This window comes from Peromyscus leucopus, chromosome 5, assembly GCF_004664715.2.
Source record: "Peromyscus leucopus breed LL Stock chromosome 5, UCI_PerLeu_2.1, whole genome shotgun sequence".
Taxonomy (NCBI): Eukaryota; Metazoa; Chordata; class Mammalia; order Rodentia; family Cricetidae; genus Peromyscus; species Peromyscus leucopus.
This window is the reverse complement of record NC_051067.1, coordinates 67,525,984-67,549,545: the sequence shown is the minus strand read 5'-3', so window position 1 is coordinate 67,549,545 and position 23,562 is coordinate 67,525,984. Positions and strand designations below refer to the sequence as shown.

General features: G+C 39.6%; 1 protein-coding gene across 1 annotated transcript in view; it reads right to left on the bottom strand.

The window, feature by feature from the left end:
• Positions 1–23,562, bottom strand: part of Mrc1 (mannose receptor C-type 1) — a 90,455-nt gene that overhangs the window by 5,375 nt on the left and 61,518 nt on the right. Inside the window, exons 15-26 of the mRNA XM_028870508.2 lie at positions 22,386–22,530; positions 20,849–20,890; positions 19,358–19,521; positions 18,305–18,372; positions 16,613–16,713; positions 15,849–15,991; positions 15,019–15,133; positions 10,489–10,655; positions 8,930–9,032; positions 5,167–5,399; positions 2,802–2,967; positions 1,735–1,884 (exon numbers count right to left, since the gene is read on the bottom strand). Coding sequence (XP_028726341.1) covers positions 1,735–1,884; positions 2,802–2,967; positions 5,167–5,399; positions 8,930–9,032; positions 10,489–10,655; positions 15,019–15,133; positions 15,849–15,991; positions 16,613–16,713; positions 18,305–18,372; positions 19,358–19,521; positions 20,849–20,890; positions 22,386–22,530 — 1,597 coding nt within the window. The remainder of the gene's footprint in view (positions 1–1,734; positions 1,885–2,801; positions 2,968–5,166; positions 5,400–8,929; positions 9,033–10,488; positions 10,656–15,018; positions 15,134–15,848; positions 15,992–16,612; positions 16,714–18,304; positions 18,373–19,357; positions 19,522–20,848; positions 20,891–22,385; positions 22,531–23,562) is intronic.

Sequence of the window (23,562 nt, the reverse complement as noted above, 5' to 3'; positions counted from 1 at the left end):
CCACAATGAAAAACAGCGGCCCAGTAGCCACAAGGGGGTGTCAGAAGGAACCTGGAGCCCTTTTCAAGTTACAAAGTTCATCATAATCCTCCTGGTAACCACTAACAACATGACTAAACAGCAACTAGAGGTTCCTCGGCTTACAGTGGGGCTGTGACCCAATAAGGTCATTGCATGGTTCAAAAACCGTAAGTTGAATGAACCATTGAATACTGGGGACCACACATATGACGACAGAAACAGAGTTAAACAGTAGAAATGGGCTCTTAATATGAAAGAAGGCAATACTGGAGGAGTGGTGAAACGAAGACATGAGAGAAACAGGGAAAAAGAAAACAGAAAAATAACAGACATAAAAGCTCCTTTCAGTATTACACTAAGTGTAAATGGCTTAAACACAAACACAAAAACAGATCTACAGAATATCTACACCAATGAATCAAAAAGATCAAACCACATGCTGTCTAAAAAAGACACACTTGAGCTCCAAAGTCATAAACCAACTGGGAGTAAAAGCACAGTAGAAGATACGCTACACAATAGCTTTAAAAAGGCCAGAGTAGCTGTACTAATATCAGACAAAAATAGTGATTCTTAGACAAAAATGATTATTAAAGACAATGAAGACAGTCTATAATGGTAAGGTTTCAATTCACGAGGAAAATACAATCATTACTGGCATGTGTGTATCTGACAACAACAGAGCCTCCAAACATGAATGAAACCCAAGTAAAGCAGGTTCCATCTCCCTCAGGACTTAGAGTGCAGAGTCAACAGTGGGTCTCGAATGAACGTGAAGGGAAGGAGACTGTAACCCCTGCACCCCCCCCCCCCGTGAACAGAGAAAACTCTAAATGAGGACTGAACAAAAATGCAGTAAAACGGTCGCAGTGAAACAACCAGTGGCATTTAGTCAAATGGCTTTTAAATATTTTCTGAGAAACCGTCTTGTGCCAGGTGTGGTGGTTCTTAGGATACTGCAAGAAGCTGAGGCAGGAGGATCATGAGTTCAAGCCCTGGCTAAGATGCATAGTAAGACTCACAAAGAACTAGTTCTTTTTAACTTGGGCATGGTTCTGTATGCCCATTATCTCAGCACATGGGAGGTGGAGGCCGGAGGGAAAAGAGTTGAGTCATCCTCAACCACATTTCAGGTCTCACAGTCACTGGAATATGTGAGATCCTGTCTCAAAACAACCACAAAGCTATATTTGCCATTTAAAAAATTGAGTTTGGTTTTTGTTTTTCTTTACAAATATAATAGCCAGGCATAAAAGCGTTTCTGTGCAGAATAAAGAAGATAGTTCCCAGTCAGCTGTAAAATCTAAAGTGAGAAGTAAGCCTGAAGCTTTGAACACCTGAGGACCAGAATCCTAAGAGTTTAGAACATTACGACAGAAAGAAAGATTTTATATTTTAGTAAGTGGACTTTCTAAACTAAATTCTTCAAAGTTTTGAGGGGGTGTGATTAGAATTACATTTGTGGGAAATGATGTTAACTGTTCTATTAATAAACAATTATATATATTTTTAAAAATACACATGTGGTTAGGAATCCAGCTTAGGGGCAGAGTTAGAGAGCACTTGGCTAGCAAAGCCCTATATGTTATCCCAGCACCACAAAATAGTAGAAAGGTACTTATACGCCTTATGTTTTCATGTATAGTATTATTAATACCACTGAACTAAAAATAGGTTATTATGGAATTTTCTTCCAGGAAATGTGACACTCACCCATTCGGAGACATTCCAGGGAAGCCTGGCCCCAATTCCTTGTAAATGAAGACTCGATATAGTAGCAGTGGCCGTGAAAAGGAATCCACGCCGTCTGCTCTGACTCCGGGCACTTACCAGGCAGTTGTGGAGGTTCAGTAGCAGGGGTTTCTGTTAATAAACCAGTATTTAAATCAGACTCAAAATAAATCATAAATCAAAGCTGGAGTTCCTGCAACCTGTGGAATATTTTTATAGCTAAGGAAAATGATATGCTCTACCATTTCATATAATTTACAAATGTTTGTCTTTTAGAGCCACCATTTTTCTTGGGTTTTCTTTGACTTTATTGTTTTAAATGTATTGCAATAGAAAACAGTGGCTATGAATCATATTCCTCATCATTTATAATTATTAATATTTAGATTTCTGCAATAATGCTACAGGTTTAAGTTGGGAGTGGTGGCACATGGCCTTTAATCCCGGCACTCTGAAGGCAGAGGTGGGTGGAGCTCTACATAGCAAGACCCTATCTCAAAAAGGAAATAAATACAAATAATGTTGCAGGTTTAACAAAGTACTCAAAAATAATTAATAAAGTGGATTTCCTTTTCGAACCACTTCTCTTTTTCTGAAACTCTATCTCCTACAATTTCCTCTTAGCTAATGACAGATCCTGGGAGAGAACTACTGTAGCTAGAATTCTAAGACTGTGTCCACAGCATTGCTGATTCAGCACTCTATACACTTTCTGGGGTAGCTCTGCTGAAGCTGATGTGCTGTTGACACCCAAAGTAAGCCCACTTTCTTGGAAACTCTGTCACTATAGATTCAGAGGACAACCTCAATAACAAATATTCTGAGATCTATCGTGAGCAAGTAAATCCTAGAAAAATGTCTATCTCTGTCATTTCGACCTCTACGTATTGGTTGATAGCCACATCAGTCTTTTTACTAGGTTGAGGGCACTTTCCATTTTATTCTCAGCAACCCAAGATACATGATTGGTAATAAAGTCAGCAGTGATGCGGAATAGTTTATTCCAGAAAACTTGAGGTTCCCCAAACCCTTTTTGTATATCCAATTACCGTCTGATTTTTTGCAGAGAAAGTAAAAGCTTTCGTTGCAGTACGATGTCTTCCAGTAGCCATCAACATCCATGTAAACACATGCTGACTTCAGCTTGGGCTCATCAGTACCCCAGTTAGTGTATCTCACCCTCCATTTATCAGTCCACGTATACTCATTATTAGTCTGCCCAAATAAAAACAATCATGACCCTTCAGCCTTACTTCTCATAAAAAAGCATGAAGGAAACAAGCAAGGAATAAGTATGATACTTAAGGTGGTAATTTGACATGGAACATTGAACACTGTAAAATTTAATAAAATTATAAGTCATTTCTACTAACTCAAATTCATAAAAACATCCTTTCTTAAATGTGACTATTTCATGAGGGCCTTAGGTCTACAACCGGGAAACGATTTTGGCAATTTTTGTGTTATTGGTTTTCTGTTGTTGTTTGATTTTCATCTTTCTTTTTCTTTTTTTCTCTTTCTTTCTCCTTTTTTGAGAGGAAGGGAGGGAGGGGAGACAGAGTTATGAAAGATATGGGAGAGAAGAGAGAGAGAGGGTGAGAAGATAAAGTTGAGTGGGTACAGAGGTGGAGATGACCCCTGGATGGAAAGAGTTGGAGATAAAAAACATGATCAAAATATATTGCATGAAAATTTTGAGGAAAAAGTTACAACTAATGATAAGGAAAAAAAAAAGAAAGAAAGAAGAGGGAGAAGAAGAAAACTGGTAAGAAAAGACAATTATTTAAAAATGTGTCTTATTTTATAGAACTGCCTTTGTTTTCAGGCTCTTACGGCCAAAGAGAAGTTGGATCCTTATAACAATGAAATGTACATCTTACTGAAATGATAATAAGCATTAATTTCATTGAATCCCTGAAAGAAACACTTCTTGTCATGATCTCATTGTTCTGCTGCTGACATCAATGGCTAGTGGCAGCTAAGACCATCTATCCTTGTAGACTCTAAAGGAGCTAGGTGTCTTAGTACCAAATGGGTAACCTTTCAACTACATGGATCAAAGCTAGTTGTTTTGTTCCATTTGCATATTTCACTTACTTTCTTATTAAATTTAGACAAATAAATATATGACCTCATCCAAGCTAATTGGCAACATAAAAAATACCACTTGTCAATCATAGTACCCAATCAAAAAGTGGTTTTATAACTAATGACTAAGATCATATATAAAAATTAACCAAGAATAAATAATTTTTTAAGGTTGAAATTCTTTCCTCATTTTAATTCCATCATTAAGTTTACCAAGACAATTACTAAAGATCCAACACCAAAATTAAAAGCACATGTTATTGCAAAGTAAATTGTACCACATTCTCCAATTTACACAAATAATTCTTGAATATCATTGACTTTGTAGGTGTCATAAAAATAGCATTACTCTTATCATCATAAATATCAGCATTGTAGGAAAGCACTTAATCTTTCTAAAAGTATTTGATGGCCTATTTGAAGCTCATTAGAGAAGTGTAACCACATCTATGAAAAGAAATGAATTATTTATCAGATATATTAATTATTTAAAAAATAGTCAACTGAGATATGAAAATATCTTGTCTAAGCTCAGTCACCAAAGCCATTTGGGGCTAATTATTTTAAATATTCACCATCCTATTCAGGAAGTACCTAGTACATGATAAGTTTTCATTGCCACTTCCCAACTGAAAGCTCCATAAAACCTGACCCCGGTCCACTGTCCAATCCTTACATTTTTCTTTCCTTTACTAACAAGCCCTCTTGAGCCACTCCCCTGCCCCAAGACCTCTGGCAACACTGTGTGCTGGTTTGCTAGCAACTGGGTGGGTATAAGGAGTCAGAGAAGATTTGTCTCAAGAGTCTCTTTATTATTCTGTTGCCCCCTTTTGTTCAGAGCCTCATCCCCCACTCTGTCCTGGTTCTCTACCAACTTTGCTCTCTCTGCTGTGGAATAAAAGGATGAGACTACAGTGAAACACTTCTCACACATAGATGGAAGCTCCATAAGTCTGAGACCCGTAACAATTCTAGAAGGCTTTGCAACAAAAAGCAAAGTACTCCCACCCACCCACCCCCACTTCCTATGCTCGTGACCTACTTTCTTAATTCTCATGGTGCAGTTGTGTAACCATGACACTGGAAAGAAATAAACAAATGCATGAAGCGGATTAGATGTATAATTTTAGATATAACTATTCAAAGCCAGTTATAGTAAAATACCAGCGACTTCTCAGTTTGGTTTCTGACACATATCACTAGGTCACTAGACCACTGACAGCAGTGGAGTCGCATGAAAGTGTTCAGCTGAAGAAACAGAAAGAGAAACATATTGCACCATAAATGACCAATCATGCCAAGCTATTAATGTTTCTAGCATCTTACCAAGTTGCTGTTCAGGGCAATCCATATGGGTACATTAAACGGGTGCATTTTCATCCATGCAAATGCATTACTGTAGGGATCTAGAATGCTAGCAAGCAGGGAAGTATGATCCTTGCAGTATTTCTCTGCTTCATGCCATGGTAACTTCAATTTCATGAGGGAATAGCTGCTTTTACCATATTTAACAAAGCCATCTGTTGGGATTGTGGTTGGAGAAACAGGCAAGGAAGGGTCTAGAATAGAGAGATTATTTTCATTAGCATTATCAACGAGCAATAATTGAGCACCTTCAGTATACAACTCCCATGCCCATCTATCATAGAAGTCAACGCAAAAGCATAAGTCAAAACTGGCAGGGCTTAACAATATTTTCACCAGACATTTTACAACAGAAAACTAATTTAAATATCTCTGTGTATTGGTACATATTTGTGTACATTCATGTGTGTATAGGAGCACATGTACATGCATGTGTATGTAGAGCCAGAGGTCAACTCGGGTTTTTTTTCCCCCTAGAAACCAACACCTTGATTTTGAGAAAGGACCTCTTATTGACCTGGAATTCCTCAAACAGTGCAGGCTGGCTGGTCAGTGAGCCTCATGGATCCCCACTGCTGGGATTACAAGTGTGTGGCACTTCACCTGTCTTTTTTATATTGGTTCTGAAGGTGGAACTCAGGTCCTTACGTTTTTAAGGAAAACACTTTACTGACTGAACTATCTCCTCAGCCCACAATGTTGGATTAAACCATTTCTAATCTGTATGAAATACATATTATGCATGTGTACATATGTATAAACATTCTGTATATGTATGTGTAATATATACATATAAATATACACATATATGCAGTTCCAGGGAAGGAATCTGATGCCCTCTTCTGACTTCCATGGGCACCAAGCGTGCACATGATGTACAGACGTGCAAATAAGCTAATCACTCCTACACATATTAAATTAAATTATGTTTAAAGAATATATACACAAAGGAACAAGTTTCTAAGTAGAAAGACTTGCAAATTCACTGTGACCTAGTGCCACAGTTTCATGCCACAAACTAAAGAATATATGTCTTCCTCTTGTCATTAATTCTGCTTTCCTCTCATGGTCAAAAGTCATGATTAAGAGCATCTTCTGGGACCAGAGAAATGACTCAATGGCTGAGAGCATGTATGGTGGCCCTTGCAGAGGCCCCGGGTTTGGTTCCCAGCACTGGCATAGCTGCTCACAACCATCTGTGACTGCAGTCCCAGGGTATCTGATGCCCTCTTCTGGTCTTCTCAGGCACTGCATGCACATGGTGCACAGACATGCACAAAAGCCACACACTCATAAATATATAAAAATACATTATTTTTTAAGAGAATATCCTGTGGCCCCTCCAGCCCTTTCATGATTTCACCTTTATATCTCTCTAACTTTACCTGCAATACCCCTATAGGGAATGGGGCTGCCTTAGCCACACTAATATGGAGGCATGGAGTCCCTCTAAGACGGAGTTTTTTTTCTAATGTTCTTCTCCCTTTTTTAATGTTCCAGCCTGGCCCTCTAATTGCCGTTTTCTATGTGAACTCTAAGCCACTTAAGACACAGAAAGCAGAGGTTATTCCTATGAGCCTCAGCTGATGCCCTGGGGCAGAGACCAGCAAACAGGCAAAGAGAGAAAATCTGATCTTTTCTCTAAACTACAACTCGCTGGCAGGGGTAGGGGAGACAAACAACTAATATTTCTTGACGTTGTATGAAAATCAAATCTGTGCCTATAAAGTTTTATTGGAAAGCAGCCACTTGCATTTGTTTACATATGACTAACATTGTCCCTAACCATGACAGAGCAGAAGGATCTTAACAGACACTGTGTGGTCATCCCACCTCAAACACTTGAGTCTTTAAATAAAAGTAACCAATGGCCTCCAGTTCTAACTCCCCTTGCCTACAGGTTCTGTCTGGGCCAATTCTCAAACCTGTTCCACATACACATCATCCGTGATGTGCCTTACTCAGTACCTAAGAGACTGCCAAACTTTCTTTTGGGGCCATGCTTTTTAACCATAACTCATTTTCAGGAAGGGAGCAGCCTCCCTCTCCTCTGCTGCTGCCATCTTGTGTTGGTAGGAGACCCTCTGACCAAGGGACCCTGCACAGACTCCTTAAACTGTCACATCTTGTATGGAAGTGTTATAACTCCCCAGCCTAAAGAGATCTGGGCACCATTCCATCGGAAATGTTTTGGACCATTAAAAGTGCTAAATCGAGCTTGAAGTGAAGCTAAAAAGAAAAAAAGAAAGAAAAGAAAAAAGAACAGTTTCACAGAACTTACACACAATCAGAAAGTTTGAGTTTTCTGTCCAGTTTGCTTATTCCTAACAATATCTGCAGGGGCAAAAAAAGCTACCAAAATATTGAGAGGTTTTTTTCCATACCTCTTAGATCTTAGGCAATATTTTATTTTTAATTTTATTTTCTGTGAGTAGGTGTTTCCCATGCATGCATGTCTGTATACCCTGTGTGTGCAGTCCTCACAGAAGCCAGGTGTCGGGTCTCCTGGGACTGGAGTTACAGATGATTGGAACCTGAGCCTGGGTCCTGTACCGCTGCTCTGACATCTCTCTGGCCCCAACATGTGTTTTCCAAAAGCTCCATCACTAGCCCATGGCACTACTGGGAAGAAGAGCATTGGAGATGGGGCTTTTTTTTTTATTGCACATCACTCTTTTATTATACTGATCTGGAAAGTGATTTAGTATTTATGCCCAAACGAGTTCTGAACCTACATGATAGGGTCAAGCAGCTAGAAAATGATTCAGACAGTGAAAGACAAAACCTAGACATGGTCAAGGGGCACTTCACCTCTACAAGACAAGGCAGAGGAATCCTAAAACACAGCAAGAGGCACTCCTGCCCCTTGAGGACAAGGAATTTATCCCATTTGCTATGAGGAATGGCTTATTTTCTGGTGACCACATGGGACTTTTTCAATCACCACTAGAAACCTCAGAGCGGGAGATGGGTCTTAATGGGAGAGAGCTGTCACTGAGATCATACTCTTAAAGGGGCCAGAGCTCCTTTCTTCCTTCCTTCCTTTCTTCCTTTCCTTCTTTCTTTCTTTCTTTCTTTCTTTCTTTCTTTCTTTCTTTCTTTCTTTCTTTCTTTCTTTCTTTCTTCCTTCCTTTTCTTTCTTCCGTTCTTCCTTCTCTCTCTCTCTCTCTCTCTCTCTCTCTCTCTCTCTCTCTCTCTCTCTCTCTCTCTCTCTCTCTCTCTCTCATCTATGCTTCTCTGCAGCCTGATCCATACTGGATTATGCATTGCCACAGGCCTGAAGGGATTGAGCCTAGAGACCAAGAAATGAAACCTCAGAAACACAAAACCAAAATATACATTTCCTACTTTTAAGTTGATTCCTTCAGGTATTTTCTCATAGACACACACACACACACACACACACACACACACACACACATACACCTTACTGGCATATATTCTAAATTTCTAACAATTTCTTTTTAAGTTTTCACTTCAAATTTAATTTACACAGAAATTTCTGGAATGATAAAGGAGCAGACTCATAAATAAACTATACAAAATACAACCTCTTTGGGGAGGAGGAGGCCCCACTTCTTTTAACTGTCATGGGCTCATGTGGATTAAACTATCAAAGAAAAACCTACTGATATACAAGAAAATGGCCTTCCTTTTGAAAACACATGTAAAAATCCAGCCCTTGCTGGTGAGGTTTGGTTTGGTGAGGTTTGGCAGAACTTACCAGGCTGTGTCTGGCATATATAGCCTTGCTTACTGTCACAAGTGTCATCCATCCATGCCCCTGCCTCTCGAGACTTGCCACCAATCACAACAACACAGTCAGCCTGTACATTTGTGGATAAGGAAAAAGGGAAGCAACAAGTATAAATTAATGATTATTTAAGTCAATTCTTTAATAAGAAAACACACTCTCATTATGCCTCACTGACAATATTTTAGATAATCCTTCTGCCCAGTATATTCAATCCATCATCACTTTCCAATTGCTATCTCTACCCCTCATGTAGATTCTTCACACCTGAATGTTCACTTCATGTTGCTGTCCTGGTGTGTTCTGTCTATTTTAACCTCAGTAAGTTTTCATCCCTATTTTACACAATCAGGATAAATAATTTCTGCAAAGAAAAGTCACTTATTCATCAAGAGAATATATCTACCTTGGATATAGCAATCAAGTTAATGGTCGTAAGAGCCTTGTTGGTCTGATCATTTCTCTACTCAGTGTTACTCTTTGCTCTCTGACAACACCCAGACTCTGTCATGGAGCATCAAAGTTCCTCTCAATTCTGCTTACTCGGAGTTTATTCCTACTTCTTTTCTAACATAAAACCCCCCACTGCTGTCAGAGACATTTACTCATTCCCAAACACACCTGGCACCTTTTCCAGGATGTCTTTGTTCAGCCCACTCACCTAGCATGGCTGCTATCTTCAAACTCATTAGTGTCCCTGATGATTATGTTTTAAGATTTTTGAAAAATTTCCCCACAGCTGGTTCTTTTCCACAGCCCTCCCCCATACATACATCGTGTCATGCAATGACATTGTTTGACACAAAGAGCCCCATAGGCATGTGCCCACCAATAAAGTCACCCTTTCCATGATGCTGTATCCTCTCTCTTTCAGGATTGGGAAGCAGACTGTCCATGTTACACTCTGTTACATTGTTTCTAATATAAGACTTGTGCTCTGGTCTAAGACTTTCATGAGATAAAAACAGACTCATATTTTTTCATGCTGTTCTTATTCCCTAGCGTGATGTTTGATATTAGCCAATTGATTGTTCAATGACATATAACTGTAATAAAGATTTTTTAAAAAGAAGGTAGAGAAGCAATAGTCTATATTGTAATGTACAGAGGCATTTAGCATGGTGTTTGGCACAGATCAAGTGCCATATAAATATAGGATGAGTAATGGTGCTGATGCTGATGATGTCTTCAAAAGTAGTGATGGCTTCCAGATCAGCATCACAATCCCTGCAAAAGCTATAAGGGATGGGGGCAGATGGCGCAATCATAACCTTAGGTTCATGTCTTTGTCCCGGGTACCAGTGAGGCTTAGAGCAAAGCTGGATTTCTACTGCTTATTGCCAATGAAAGGTTCTTAACTAAGCCTACAGCCCTTCCTCTAAGGTTGATTCAGCCTGAAACTGATAAAATCTGCAAAAACAGAACACAGAAAGGAGAAGTCTGGTGGAGATTTCACAGCAAATTAATCAATAAGATGACTCTATGCACATGGAAAGGGTATGGAGAGGTGATCTGAGAATTGTACTCACATCTTCGTAAGACAAGCTGCTTCTTCTTCCACCAGGGTAGCCTTTCCCCCAGTTTGTATAATGAACTCCTCGTCCATCTGTCCAAAGGAACGTGTGTTCTGAATTGACATCATTTAGCCCAGTCCAGGCATTAAAAGTGGAGTCTTTCATATGATAGGTAATAAAGGCTGAAAGAAAGTTATACAAGATCATTTTAAAATTGGTATAGTGAACAATCCAAGCACACAAAAAAATATTTTAAATATGCTAATTTCAAAACACGAGCATATAAGCCAAGACTTTCTGTTACTATTTCTAAACAATGAAAAGCATTAAAAGAGCCACAGTCTAATCTTTGTATCACATCAGCAACTGAGTCTTGGACTTCGATGTGTTCCTAGGTTCTACATAACCACTGCAGACAGTTGGGAGAGTTGTATCCTAGCCAGGGACACCAGAGAACAGGCTAAATGAGTCTCAAGCCCATCCTATATCCCCTCTTCATGTTAAATACCTCAATATGGTACTGTGGCTGCCTACTATCCTGCAGAAAGAAGCATGCTCTTCTAATTCATTAAAACTTAGCCTATAATGCTATTTTGCATTTTCATTTTTCTTCTTTTTTTTTTTTTTTTTTTTTTTTTTTGGTTTTTCGAGACAGGGTTTCTCTGTAGCTTTGGACTTTGTCCTGGACTAGCTCTGTAGACCAGGCTGGCCTCGAACTCACAGAGCTCTGCCTGCCTCTGCCTCCCAAGTGCTGAGATTACAGGCGTGCGCCGCCGCCGCCGCCGCCGCCGCCGCCACCACCACCACCACCACCACCCAGTTTGCATTTTCATTTTTAAGGGTTTATTTTTATTGATGCACAAGTGTGTGTGTGTGTGTGTGTGTGTGTGTGTGTGTGTGTGTGTGTGTGTGCTTGCGTGTACTCGAGCGTAAAGGTCACAAGTGTTGGGGTGCCTGCAGAGGCCAGAAGAGGATGTTGGATCCTTTGGAACTGGAGCACAGGTGGCACAGGACTGTAGTCCCAGCAATCTTGAGGTTGAGGTAGGAGGATCACAAGTGCAGCATCCTCCGGACTACAGAATGAATTTAAGGTCAGTCTGGGAAACTTACCATGACCCTATCTCAAAAGATAAGATGAAAAGGTGACTGATGATATAGCACAGGCAAGACTCTAGTTTCTGTCCCCTCTACTACTCCCTCTCCAAAAAAATCCTGTAAGTTATCAGTTGTCCTGATTCTACAAATAAAATAATCTGGTGGAAATAATTAGGAGAAGAAGAGTTAGGAGAAGAGTTTCCAACCAGAAGGCTCTGAAAATCAAAGCCATTTATCGAAACAAGAAGTACCCTGTTCCTAAAGTTTCTGTGTCACAGGATATCCAAGCAAGGGTTACCTAGTTGGTGTCCTTCCAGGCAAGCAACTCCTGGGGACCATTGGCCACTTAATAAAGAATGTACAGACCCAGACATCCTTAAGCTGAAGGGTTCATATCATAGAATTAGAAGGTCTAGAGTATATAGAATAGTTGAGGCTTTTTGTTGCATCAGTAATTTCTGTGGTAGAGTGGATAGGAACAAATATCAAGAATCAATGACAGATTTCAATGTCCATATGCCCAGTACCTTCCCTTCAGTCTGCCCCATGCCTCTCTCAGCAGCTGCCTCTTGATCCCACCATCCATACCTGCCTGACCCATGGACTGCCAGGTAGACAGAGTCTCTGTTTACTAGAGCAGCAATATATGTCCCCTGAAGATGGACAAGAAATGGAATGGCCCAGCATTTGGGTACTCTGATAGACAATGCAAAATAGGGGGCCAGCGAGATGGCTTTGTGGTTGAGAGTGCTTGCTACATTTTCAGAAGACCCAAGTTCAACTCCTAGTTCATAAACACCTGTAACTCCAGCTTCAAAGGATCCAATACCTTCTTCCAGCGTCTGCAGGCAGCCACATGCATGTGGCTTTCACACACTAATAAACATAATCACTCACTTGTGCATGAACAAACAACTCTGTGGAACAGCCAGTGCTAAATCAGTACCCTGTTTTCAAATAGGAGAGCCTTGTTCAGATATTCTTTTTTCTCAATAACTAAAAATAATAATACCCCCAAATGTTTTTCTTCCAGTATTCTTTAGTGAACTAAGAGTGCAGATAGATATTCATTTTGATTTTATTTGTTTCCTAAATAAGATGGAAACATTTGTGAACAACTTGAAATGCGATGTGGAACAGCTCTATCTGGGAGCATACCGCAATGACTTGTGATGCCAACAGCCACATTAAGTATTCAACAACTGTGTGTCTGTTTTGCCAGGAATAATGTTATTTTATCTGAAAATTGCTTCCTTCTGCACGTCTCCACTGCTCAGGTTCTAATTATGTTATGCCAGGAATCAGCACTTTGTGGTGAAGAGAGGAAATCCATTACCGTGTTTCTCTGCTGGGTAGCTGAGGCAAAAATGCGGTAAGTCAGCTTGAGAAATGTGAATATTATGTTCTTGTATCATGTGTTGTGGTTTGACCCTTTGCTTCGGGTGTCTGAACAGCTGGTGAACTTGTCAAAGATTCTTGTGGAAGCGTGGTTGGATTCATGTGTAATGTGTTCTAAGAGTGCACAGTAAGAGACCAAGGCACTTGTGAGAGCCACACATAGGTTTCTAGGATCTTCTTTCCTGTACTTTTTCATAATTTTGAGTAGTGGTTTTTAAAACAAGAAATGCTCTGTGGCTGGAGATATGGAGAAGTAAGTAAGAGTGGGGACCCAAGTTTGGATCTCCCAAACCATACGAAAGCTGGATGTGATGATATGCATGTCTGTCATCCCAGCACTGTGGAGGATGGAGACAAGAAGGGCTGGCTGGATGCTAGCCTAGTTACAACTTCAGTAAGAGACCCTGACTCAGAATAACAAGACAGAGTCACAGAGTAGAGGACACCCAGTATCTTCCTTTTGTGTCCACATGAGAGGACACAGCTATGTGTATGTGTACCTGCACACACAGGCATGTGCACATCCTACAAGTATATCACACACACACACACACACACACACACACACACACACACACACACACACACACACATCACCTATTCAACTAAAAGAGATGTTAGAGCATATCTAGTCTAATTTATTTTCTACAACCTTTTTACACATTTAAATACATAGCAAACCTCTATTGGACTTCTGTACACAACATGCTGGCCAGTGTATGTGGCTTTATGGTGTCCTGCTGGGCACCCCCCAACTTAAACATTTCAAAATCCTTTGAAAACCTCACCCCCTCATGAAGCAATGTATCTTATCAGTTCTGGCTACTGAAATGGCTTCCCGATTTTGAACCTATATGTTTTTCCCTGCAACTGTCACTCAATGGCCCAGATTTTCCTCTTAGGACCATATAAGGTAACCCTTCAAAAGCCATGTGTTTTCTTTCTCAAAGTGTTTAACCTAAGGGTCTCTGATCCATAACTCAATTGTGGTTTCCAAACTCCATAATACTTTAGTCTAAATCTCCCAAACTTATTCAACATCTTCCTTAAAGAACATATCATAACTTGAATCTTATACCTATTTCAGCAAGGGTAGTCCCCAAAGGATCATGCAAGAGAGGTCAATACCTTTCATTCTGTGTAGAAAGAAAGAAAGTCTGTGCGTGCATGCATATGGGCATGTGTATTGAGACCAGATGGTACCTCTATGTTTTTCCTCAGGAAGCAGCCATCTAAGAGTTTTTGAAAATGGGTCTCTTACTGGCCTAGAGACTTGGTTTTGTTAAGCTGGCTGGCCAGGGAATCCTCAGGATTTTTCCTTTATCTCCCAGTTCCAGGACTTAACACGTCACCAACCATGCTTTGAACACCGGTGAACTCAGGTTCCCATGCTTCTGCAACATGCTCCTTATTGACTGGGCCATCTCCCCAGCCCCAGTTTCTTTTGACAGAAGAATGAACTTGAGGACTTCTGTCTGGCTGTGGTGAATACCAGACACTCCCATAACTCCAGCTTATCCCTGTGTCTCATCAAAAGACTTTTTCCTGCACTTGTTCAAAGTTCACATTAGAACCTCACAGCTTTGCTGTGTTGAAAACAATATAATCAAGAGCCAGACAGGGAGTATATGGAAAATGAGCAGCTGCTTGTTGTAGTCTCAGAACCACTTTCCCTTGGCTCTCTGCATAACAGGAATCGGGCAAAGGAATGGGATTTGCGCTGGCACCCAGGGTTTTGATTCCAAACTCCACCTTCTGACCAAGCATGCTCCTTTTCATAAGGCTCTATGAACATCACTTTTTTGTCCACAAAGTGGAGTAATAATTCCTGGTTCATAGAATTAAAATTGGAAAGGATTTTATGTAGAAAAAATCCCAGTATGGTATCTAACACTAAATAAAATCAGTCCTAATAAGTAATTTATATGATTTTCCACTACTGGCTCTTATTCTAGAAAAAATAAAAAAAACAGTTATAATAAGCAATAGTCTATCTCTCTAAGGTCAAATTCACATATACATTCGTTACTGACAGCAACATAGCCTACGCACCTTGCTCCTTCGCATTCTGTATGGACACTAAGTTTCCTTTAAACCCTATGCAAGTTTTTCGTGCCTCTTGCCAATTTTTTTTTTCCTCTTCAGCAAATCCAAAAATCCTTAAGCACTGAAATGGAAGGAGAGGACAAAAGCAGAGGTTTTAAGCTAAAGATAATAAACTTCAAGAAATCAAGTTATTCATGAAAATTATAGCTAAATACAAATTTTCTCAGGACCAAAAGAAAAAAAATTAAAGTCAGCTTAATGGTTCACAGATTTTCTTTGCAGAGTTTTATTTTTCCCTTGAGATAAAGGGTACAGCTCTTTGAATAATATCTCAAGTATTTACTTTCCATTTAGAATTTGCAATGGGAATCTCCAGTTTTTCCTGTAAAAATGGTCTTAAAGTGATGAAGTATGAAGAAGGGGACTCTGAATGGTGAGACTGGCATCTGTCACTGCTCCACGAAGAGCAACGCTGTTGGGGTTAAGTGCATCTGAACACTTGGTCCCCAGCTGGTGGTGCCGGGTTTTAAAGAGTACGCAATCTTTGGGACATGGGCCTGACTGGCGGATATAGGACACTGGAGGTAGGCCTTCAGGGGTCCAGCTCCTCCCTCTTCCAGCCCTTTGCTTCCCAATCCACTCTAAGGTGTGAGGAGCCTCTACCATACGCTTCCACCTCCATGGAGCCGTTTTTGCTCTACCTACTCTGCTCTGCTAGCCTCAGTCTTCTGAAATTCGGAGCCAAAATCTCTCTTGTTTCTATTGTGTATTTTGTTACATCAACAAGAAAAGCAATTGTTACAAATGGCAGGACTGAGATTAATCCCCCCCCATACCTTGTTGTTGTACAAATGCCAACCTTCCTTGCAACCACCCGGTGTCGGGGGTGTGGTAGGAATGGCAGTGGCGTTGATGCTGTTGTTATGCCTCTGGCAGATGAAGTTATTTGGAAAACCACAGTTGATGTCATTCCAGAAACCTGCAAAAGAGAACAGCTAAGGTGGATCTACATGCTCCTAGTTAAAAACAAACCTTCAAAGACACAGTATCTGAGACAGAGTCTCAGAATGCATTTTCCTCATTTTCACACATGACTAGAAGAGTCCATGCAATATCTCTCTCACTGTTTCACTTAGCTATGTGCTGAGCAGGCTCTTGGTGTTGCAGATATATTATTAAATTATTCACCACCCATAGTCAATCTAATAATACTTAAGTATGTGTTCATCTTTAGATGATACTTCATTTAATCTTGTCAACAAAAGACAAATTACATCAATATTCCCATTTTATGGAATGAAAAAGACTAGAGAGAGAGATAAAGGTAGTTATAAACATATTCTAGGTCTTTTCCTCACATAAGAACATTATAAATGTCTCACAATTTGGAAGAAATAAGATGATGTGTCATTTGTTAGCTTGCTCATAAACATCCTGATAAATTTATCTTTGCAAACTGAACCATTATGCTAATAAAATTGGGAGTCTCTGTTCTTTTACTTTATAAGTGCATTGCTTGCTACTTTCAACCTAAAGATACAAGGAATGCCACACATCACACCCCAAAGCAAGTTCAATAAGATTGGTATATACGATCTACCTGAATTTGTGTACATCGTTACACAGTTTTCATCATCGTTTGCAAAGTTGGGTTCCCCTGTAGCCCAAGCCACAAAATCTACTTTGCTTCCATCCATCCAACTGGAAAAGAAAATTGAAGTATTTTTCAGCAATTCAGCCATTTAAAAAAATGACTGGCTGCAACTTAGAGATGGGAAAGGGCAAGTGTATCAAGATGAAGGGAGCATAGGATGCTTCACAAACAGAAGGGGAACCTGGGGAGATCAGCAGGAACTCCCAAATGCCTGGTAATTGGCATCCCTTGTGTTCCCCTGTAGTGACCCTGATACCTTCAGGTCAAGTTCACAAACAACCACAGTTAGATTTAATCTTGTAAGATACAATTTGTCTTTATTTGGGGATTTCAGACTCCATCACTAAAGAATCTACTAAGAAGATGCACCAGAATGATGTTAATACTGAATTCTGGCCCACCCTCTTTGCTCTCCTTAGAACAAGCTCCTGATAGACTTGAAGAGGGAGACACACATAGCCTGATTAGTCTGGAAGCCAGCAGCAAAATTCCTTCCACAGTACTCTTCAATCATGATTTCCACACAATTTAAATGAAATCACACAATTTAACTACCTATAAAAGGGGCAGCAAATGCAAAATTTCTCATTAGCTCCATTTTTAGTCTTTTGCTTATTCTGTTTTTTCATAAAGTGGGTGAGCCAATGACTATTTTCATAAGTTACAGAAATTCAAGGACTCAGAGCTGGAAAGAAAATAAATCATAAAAATCAGCCCTCTTACTTTAGAGATGATCAAATGAGTGTTGGTCCATAAGGGCATCCAATGTCTCTATTCCCTAGAAATAACAAGCTTTGACATTGGTCAAAGACAGCAATCAAAGCCACACAGAATATATGCCACTAAAACAGCTGTATGAAGGATGGACAGACACATCTGCTCTTGAAATTCAGGAGAACATATTAATGAACATAGAAAGAAACTCCCAAGTTATAATAATTCCCCCCCTCCAGTACAGCCATTCCTAATCCTGGTGTCTAACAAAGCAGTAAGTCTTTTCTTCTGAGAGGAAAGTTTCACCATCAACTTGAATACATTGCTGTGAGGTGGGGCAAAGAAAAAGAGACATTTGGTACTATGTACAAACACTGGTCCAAAAAGGATCACAATTTTTAAAATAAATTCACCATTCATCTCTATTTAACATACTTTCTTATTCAATGATTGACTGATGGCTGAGGACCCTAAAATAGAGACTAGTGACATTTTATGAGGTTAAATCCAATTTTGAGCTTTTTTTTGGTTTTGGTTTTGTTTTTTGAGACAAGGTTTCTCTGTGTAGTTTTGGTGCCTGTCCTGGATCCTGCTCTGTAGACCAGGCTAACCTGGAACTCAGAGATCCACCTGGCTCTGCCTCCCAAGCGCTAGGATTAAAGGCATGCACCACTGCTGCCCAGCCACTTTTGAGCTTTTAAATAATTAACAATGCTGAAATTCTTAATATAATAATCTTAAATATGTTTCCTTTCATGTTTTATAGGGTTTTTGTTTTGTTTTGTTTTGTTTTCAGATTCAGAGTGCCAAAGAACTTTAAATGCATTCGGCAAGAAAAGGTCTCAAGACAACTCATAGCTAATTTCATAGAGAATTTATCAGTTCTCTATCCTAAACCATGACACTTTAGCTTGATTTACTTACATGAACTTCTTATCCAAGCTGATCAACAAGCCAATAAAATACGGTGACTGTGCACCATTCTTGTTCATCTGGAACATGAAAGTTTACAAACACAATTTATAGTCATCTACTAAGAAAGTATGTACACAATTTACAGTCATCTACTAAGAAAGTCCATACACAATTTACAGTCATCTACTAAGCAACTTCTTGGGCAAAACCTATATATTAGTAAGGCAGCCTATTTATTCCTTATGCAGAAATACTGTAGAATTATATTCATAAAAATGAAAATGTGCTCACAATGCAATAATCTCTGTTTATAAAGCAAATGCCTTAAGTCATTCATTATAATACAAATGTCTATGACAGTTGGTTGCTGAAGAGAACCTTTAAAACAAAATAGGCAGTGGGATTTGTACATCAAAAGAATTACTTTTTCACACATAAGGATTTCATATGTAGCATCCATTCCAGACAGGCATTTGTGCAACATTAGGATATATCCTGAGAGTTTCAAAGCAAAGCATATCCACAAAGATGCTAAGGATAAGCTATAGCTTCATATCCTTGTAGTCAAGTGAACTTTTCCTTTAAATATCAATAAATCCATTTTTTTAAATATTCTCCCACTTCCTCTCTGGCAAATAATAAGGAGGACACGTGAGGTTTTTTGTTTTTGCTTTTCTTTTAGCAGAAAGGTACTCAGCAGGAGTAGCTGACAATTTGGGTACTACTGAAATTTTTATATGAATAATAAAATTGTACTGTCCACCAATAATTTGATCCAACAAACAGATCTTTTAATAAGTAATCATACTGTTCGTTATGCAAGTGGTCTGGGATTGAGACATAACAATTAGTTAGGATATAATCCTTGAAAACTAAATTCACCAACTCAAAGGAGTTGTCACAATGTTTAGACTTATGGCCCTATCTCAGAGCCTCTGGAACTTTTATCATTTACCCTCAACTTCAAATTTAGTACACAATTTGAAAATATGTTCTAAGGTACCAGTCTCAGGAATTATCTTTGTTTACAGCATGTCCTTCTACTCCTAACCATAATCTTACATATTTCCAGAGGAACTTCTTTTCACTTTCACTCTTAATCGTAGCAAGATCACCAAAATTCTTCTTGCAAAATGCCCGTGCGTTGTCCATGGTATCCTTCTCTTTGCTAAAATAATACTGGTAGTCTTTGTAAATGACCCACCCATCTGCAGTAACTGGTGGATCTGAAAAAAGAAAGCCACAACAAAAGATGATGTTTGTATTCAGATAAATTAAAGAATACGGTAAGTAGAGGAAAGAGCTATGTCAACGATATGAACAACTCTAGGACTCCAGAATATGCAGGATGTCTCAGTCACAGACAGACCAGATTATTCCAGGCCAAATATCTATATCTACCTTCTGCCAATCCTACAAAGCCTATTTCTCTTCCTAAGCAAGATCCATGGGTTGCTAGTGGGTAAAAGAACTCCTGGTATTACTTTCATTGGCAGGAAAACCTAGCTAGGAAGACTTATACAGGTGTCTGTGATGTTTGAGGGCTAAGACATTGGGGCTACAAAAACTCAGATTCCAGCCCACTACAAAAAAAAAGACTTCTTTTTTTAAGTTTTATTTATTTATTATTTTATGTATATGAGTGCTCTGTCTTCATGCACAACAGAAGGGGTAATCAGGTCCCATTACAGATGGTTGTGAGCCACCATGTGGGTGCTGGGAATTGAACTCAGGGCCTCTGGAAGAGCAGCCAGTGCTCTTAACTGCTGAGCTAGTTTGTTTATGGTAGAATTAGAGTACCAGGCAGTTCAATCATGAAGAAGGTGGCTTCTAAGATTTCTTTCAAAGGGTGGAATTTTATGTTTCTATACTGCAAAAGGTTACAAAGACATTCACAACCTAATTCTAGGAATCTGCATACATCAGATTACAATGGAAAAGACTTTGTAAATGTGATTAAATTGAAGATCTTGAGAAGGAAAGATTATCCTGGATTATCTGGGCGGGCTTTAAATCTAATGCAAGTGCCCTCAAAGAAGGATGCAGAGAGGAAGGTCCAATACACAAGGAGGTCACATGACAGCTGAACCAAGATGCTACAAGGTTGGTTTGAAGATGGAACCAGGGGGCATTTAGGGAAGAATTCAAGGAACACAAGTAAAGGCAACTGACCAGAACCTCGGGAGGGGTGTGGTTATGTGAGTGAAGGTTTGTGTTTTGACTCAGAGGAACCAATTTCCGGTTCCTGACTTGCAGAACTTTCAGAGAATTAACAGTGCTGTTCTGAGCCACTGAGTCACAAGTCAATATGCTCATGTGCTAAAGTAAACCTTAGACTGTTGGATTTGACTCCTAAAACCACAGAAATCATACTAGCGGGGCGACTGGTGTGTGCAGCCTGCTCATTGGAGACAAAACTCCAGCCCTCCATGAGATCCTCAGAGACACTAAGAACTCTCTGCTTACCATCCTCTCAGGATAATGTTTTTCGTTATAAAAGGAAAGGAATCAGAAGGCTATAATGAAGAAATCAGAAAACACAGGAACACTTACTGTCTTGAGGAGCAGGTGTGGGCTCAGGTAGTAATGTTTTTCCTATAAAAATAAGGAAAAATATACAAGGTAATCAAGCATCTGCTAGTACCACCCCTTGTATTTTCCTGTGTCTATAAAACCTTGACATTTTCCACTCTTGCCCCCATCCCTCCCTCCGACCCACACCACGCTGTGGTTAAAGAATGAAAGAAAAAGAGAGGAACTAAAGTTTATATAAATTGGATAGTGGCCACTGTAAGTGGGAAGGCATTTCTAGGCCCGAAGAGTGCCACATAAAGGAAATAAAAGAACACTAATTTCAGAATCGTAAAGCCCAGCTTCAAATGCGAAACACAGGATTACACTGCTTGGACTTCATCTCCATCCCCTCCAATTACAAAAAGGAATTAACAGGGTGTATAAATAGGCAGGGTAAAAATTTAATTTTTGGTATGTGGTCAGTGTTCACTACACCATTTTCTAAGGGGACATGTTAGCAGTGGCTATGAAGTAATGTACAGTTTATTATCTGAAACTATTTAATGTGAAGTCACATATGGATAAGACACAAATATATTCTTCTTAAAGAATCTTATGCTTATTAAAGGTATATCTTACTGGAATTTTTAAAAGGTATTTTTCTTTCGAAACAGTTAATATCTGGATTTTGTTGGAATTTAACAAGATAATGCATGTCTTCGAGTTACCACATTTTCTATCTACCGGAGTAAAAAAAAAAAAAAAAAGCTACTAACAACATAAAAAGGCCAATGAGAGCCACTGGCAACAAGAGACCCTTTTAAAATACAGCTCACTGATTTCTCTATTCTGGAAACTAATCCAGAATTAGGAAAACGTGTGTATACAACCAGCAGAGGGCAGTACCAGGTCTCTTAACAGCAGAATGGAGCCAGAGGCCATGCTTCCCCAACAGCAGAGGGCAATGTGGTTCCATTCATCTATTGCAATGGCGTCAATGTACGTTTTGATCCAAGGGTGAGCTTCCCTGTTTCCTTGTTTGTTGTAACCCAGCTCCTCTGGCCTCAATGCCTGACCTGACTTTGCGCTATTTTCTAAAATAAAAATAACATGGTGGGTCCCATAACACCAGGGCCTTGCTCACACTTCTGGTTCTCTAGCGTGTGTTTTGAGCATGAGATTATTCCGACTTGGAGGGAGCGTCTACCTGAGTCAGGGATAAAGTAGAAGGTCAGAGGGTGAAAGTTCCAGAAAGCGAAACTGAATTGCCTTCCTACTGAACTACAGGGCAGGACTCCCACCCGCCCCTACAGCTGCAGAGTATGGCCAGAGTCCCGGCTGCTGGTGGGAACATTTCTGAGGACGTGACTCTTGTCCTGGATTCTCGGATGGCCTTTTGATCTTCTGTTCCTTTGGAACATTTATCTGTACTCAACGCCTTCATTCTTATCCTGTGAAATAAGGGCCTGACACTTCCCCGATGTTGGTATTTTTGTTTGTTTGTGCCAGCAGAAGGAACATACTGGGGTGTCAAAAGGCTAGCACTGTAATCTAAGGTGGGGGGCAGGGTTCATACCTTTTTGTATCTGACAAATCCAGTTGTTGAGGTGTTCACAGTTAATATCATTCCAGGACATACCAGGGTCTCCTTTCAGTTCACCACAGTACTCAACATTTTGGTAATTATTTGGCTCACCATAAGCCCAATTTTCATAGGAAACCTATATTGGAAAAAATATACTCAATCTTAACCAAAATGCCAGGGTGCTATGCTGTTAGAAACATTAGGCTGCAGATATTAACCATGTATAACACAGCAGTGCAAATCCAAATGGAAAACTGAAAGAGGAGATGTTTGGATTTTTCATTCATTTGCTTTTCCCTTTTAGCTTTGGAAGAACATTTTATGGACATGGGTGCGAAGGAAACAGCTTTTATTACATGGAAACTTTTGAAGCTGACCAGAGTGGGGAATTGATTCTTATAACATTTTTTTTATTCTCATTAAGCAAAAATGGATCCAAGGGCCACAGAAGTGGGATTTATACATAGGAAAAAGTTAGCAAGAAACTTCCACTTCTCAGTCAGTAGTTGTAATTTCCTAAATTTACAGCCCATTCTTAAGGGACAATATTTCAGTAAGCTGTTGGAAGCTTTCCCTCTATTACCCAGGCTACAGAAAAAATAATTAACTCTTCTTAAAGAAGAAAGGGGGGATTATAAAATGCAGCTAATGGAATGACTAGCCTTTGACAAAATGAGCCATGGAAACAAACTAGGGCTCTGAGTTTGGTCGTTTGGGTTTTGATAGTTTTCAATGAGCAGTCAGAGTCTGGAGGGTTTGGAATTAAGCATTGCTATCTGCTTTCTGTAAATACAAACATGGAATCCAAACATCAATGTAGCTAGCAAATAAACCATCTCACTAAGTACCTTGAAAGATACTCGTGGGTTCTGAGAGGAGGTAGCATTAATATTATAAAAACATCCTTTCTCGTGATGCGCAGGGCTGCTGAATGTTGGCAGCAAAAGCTCCCCAATTCTCAAATTTGGAGAAGTGTGCCTGGCTCTGGTGCCTACCAAAGTTGTGTCCAGTTTTGCTGAGCTAAAGGCAGCTGCAGAACAGCTTTGAAGATGGTCAACTATCTGCATGCTGGTTTTGTACAGAATAGAGCTATTTTATATTTTATATAAACTGGTGATACCGCTTTTCATTCTTTATGTTATTTTCATCCCCTTAGCCATAGCTATAT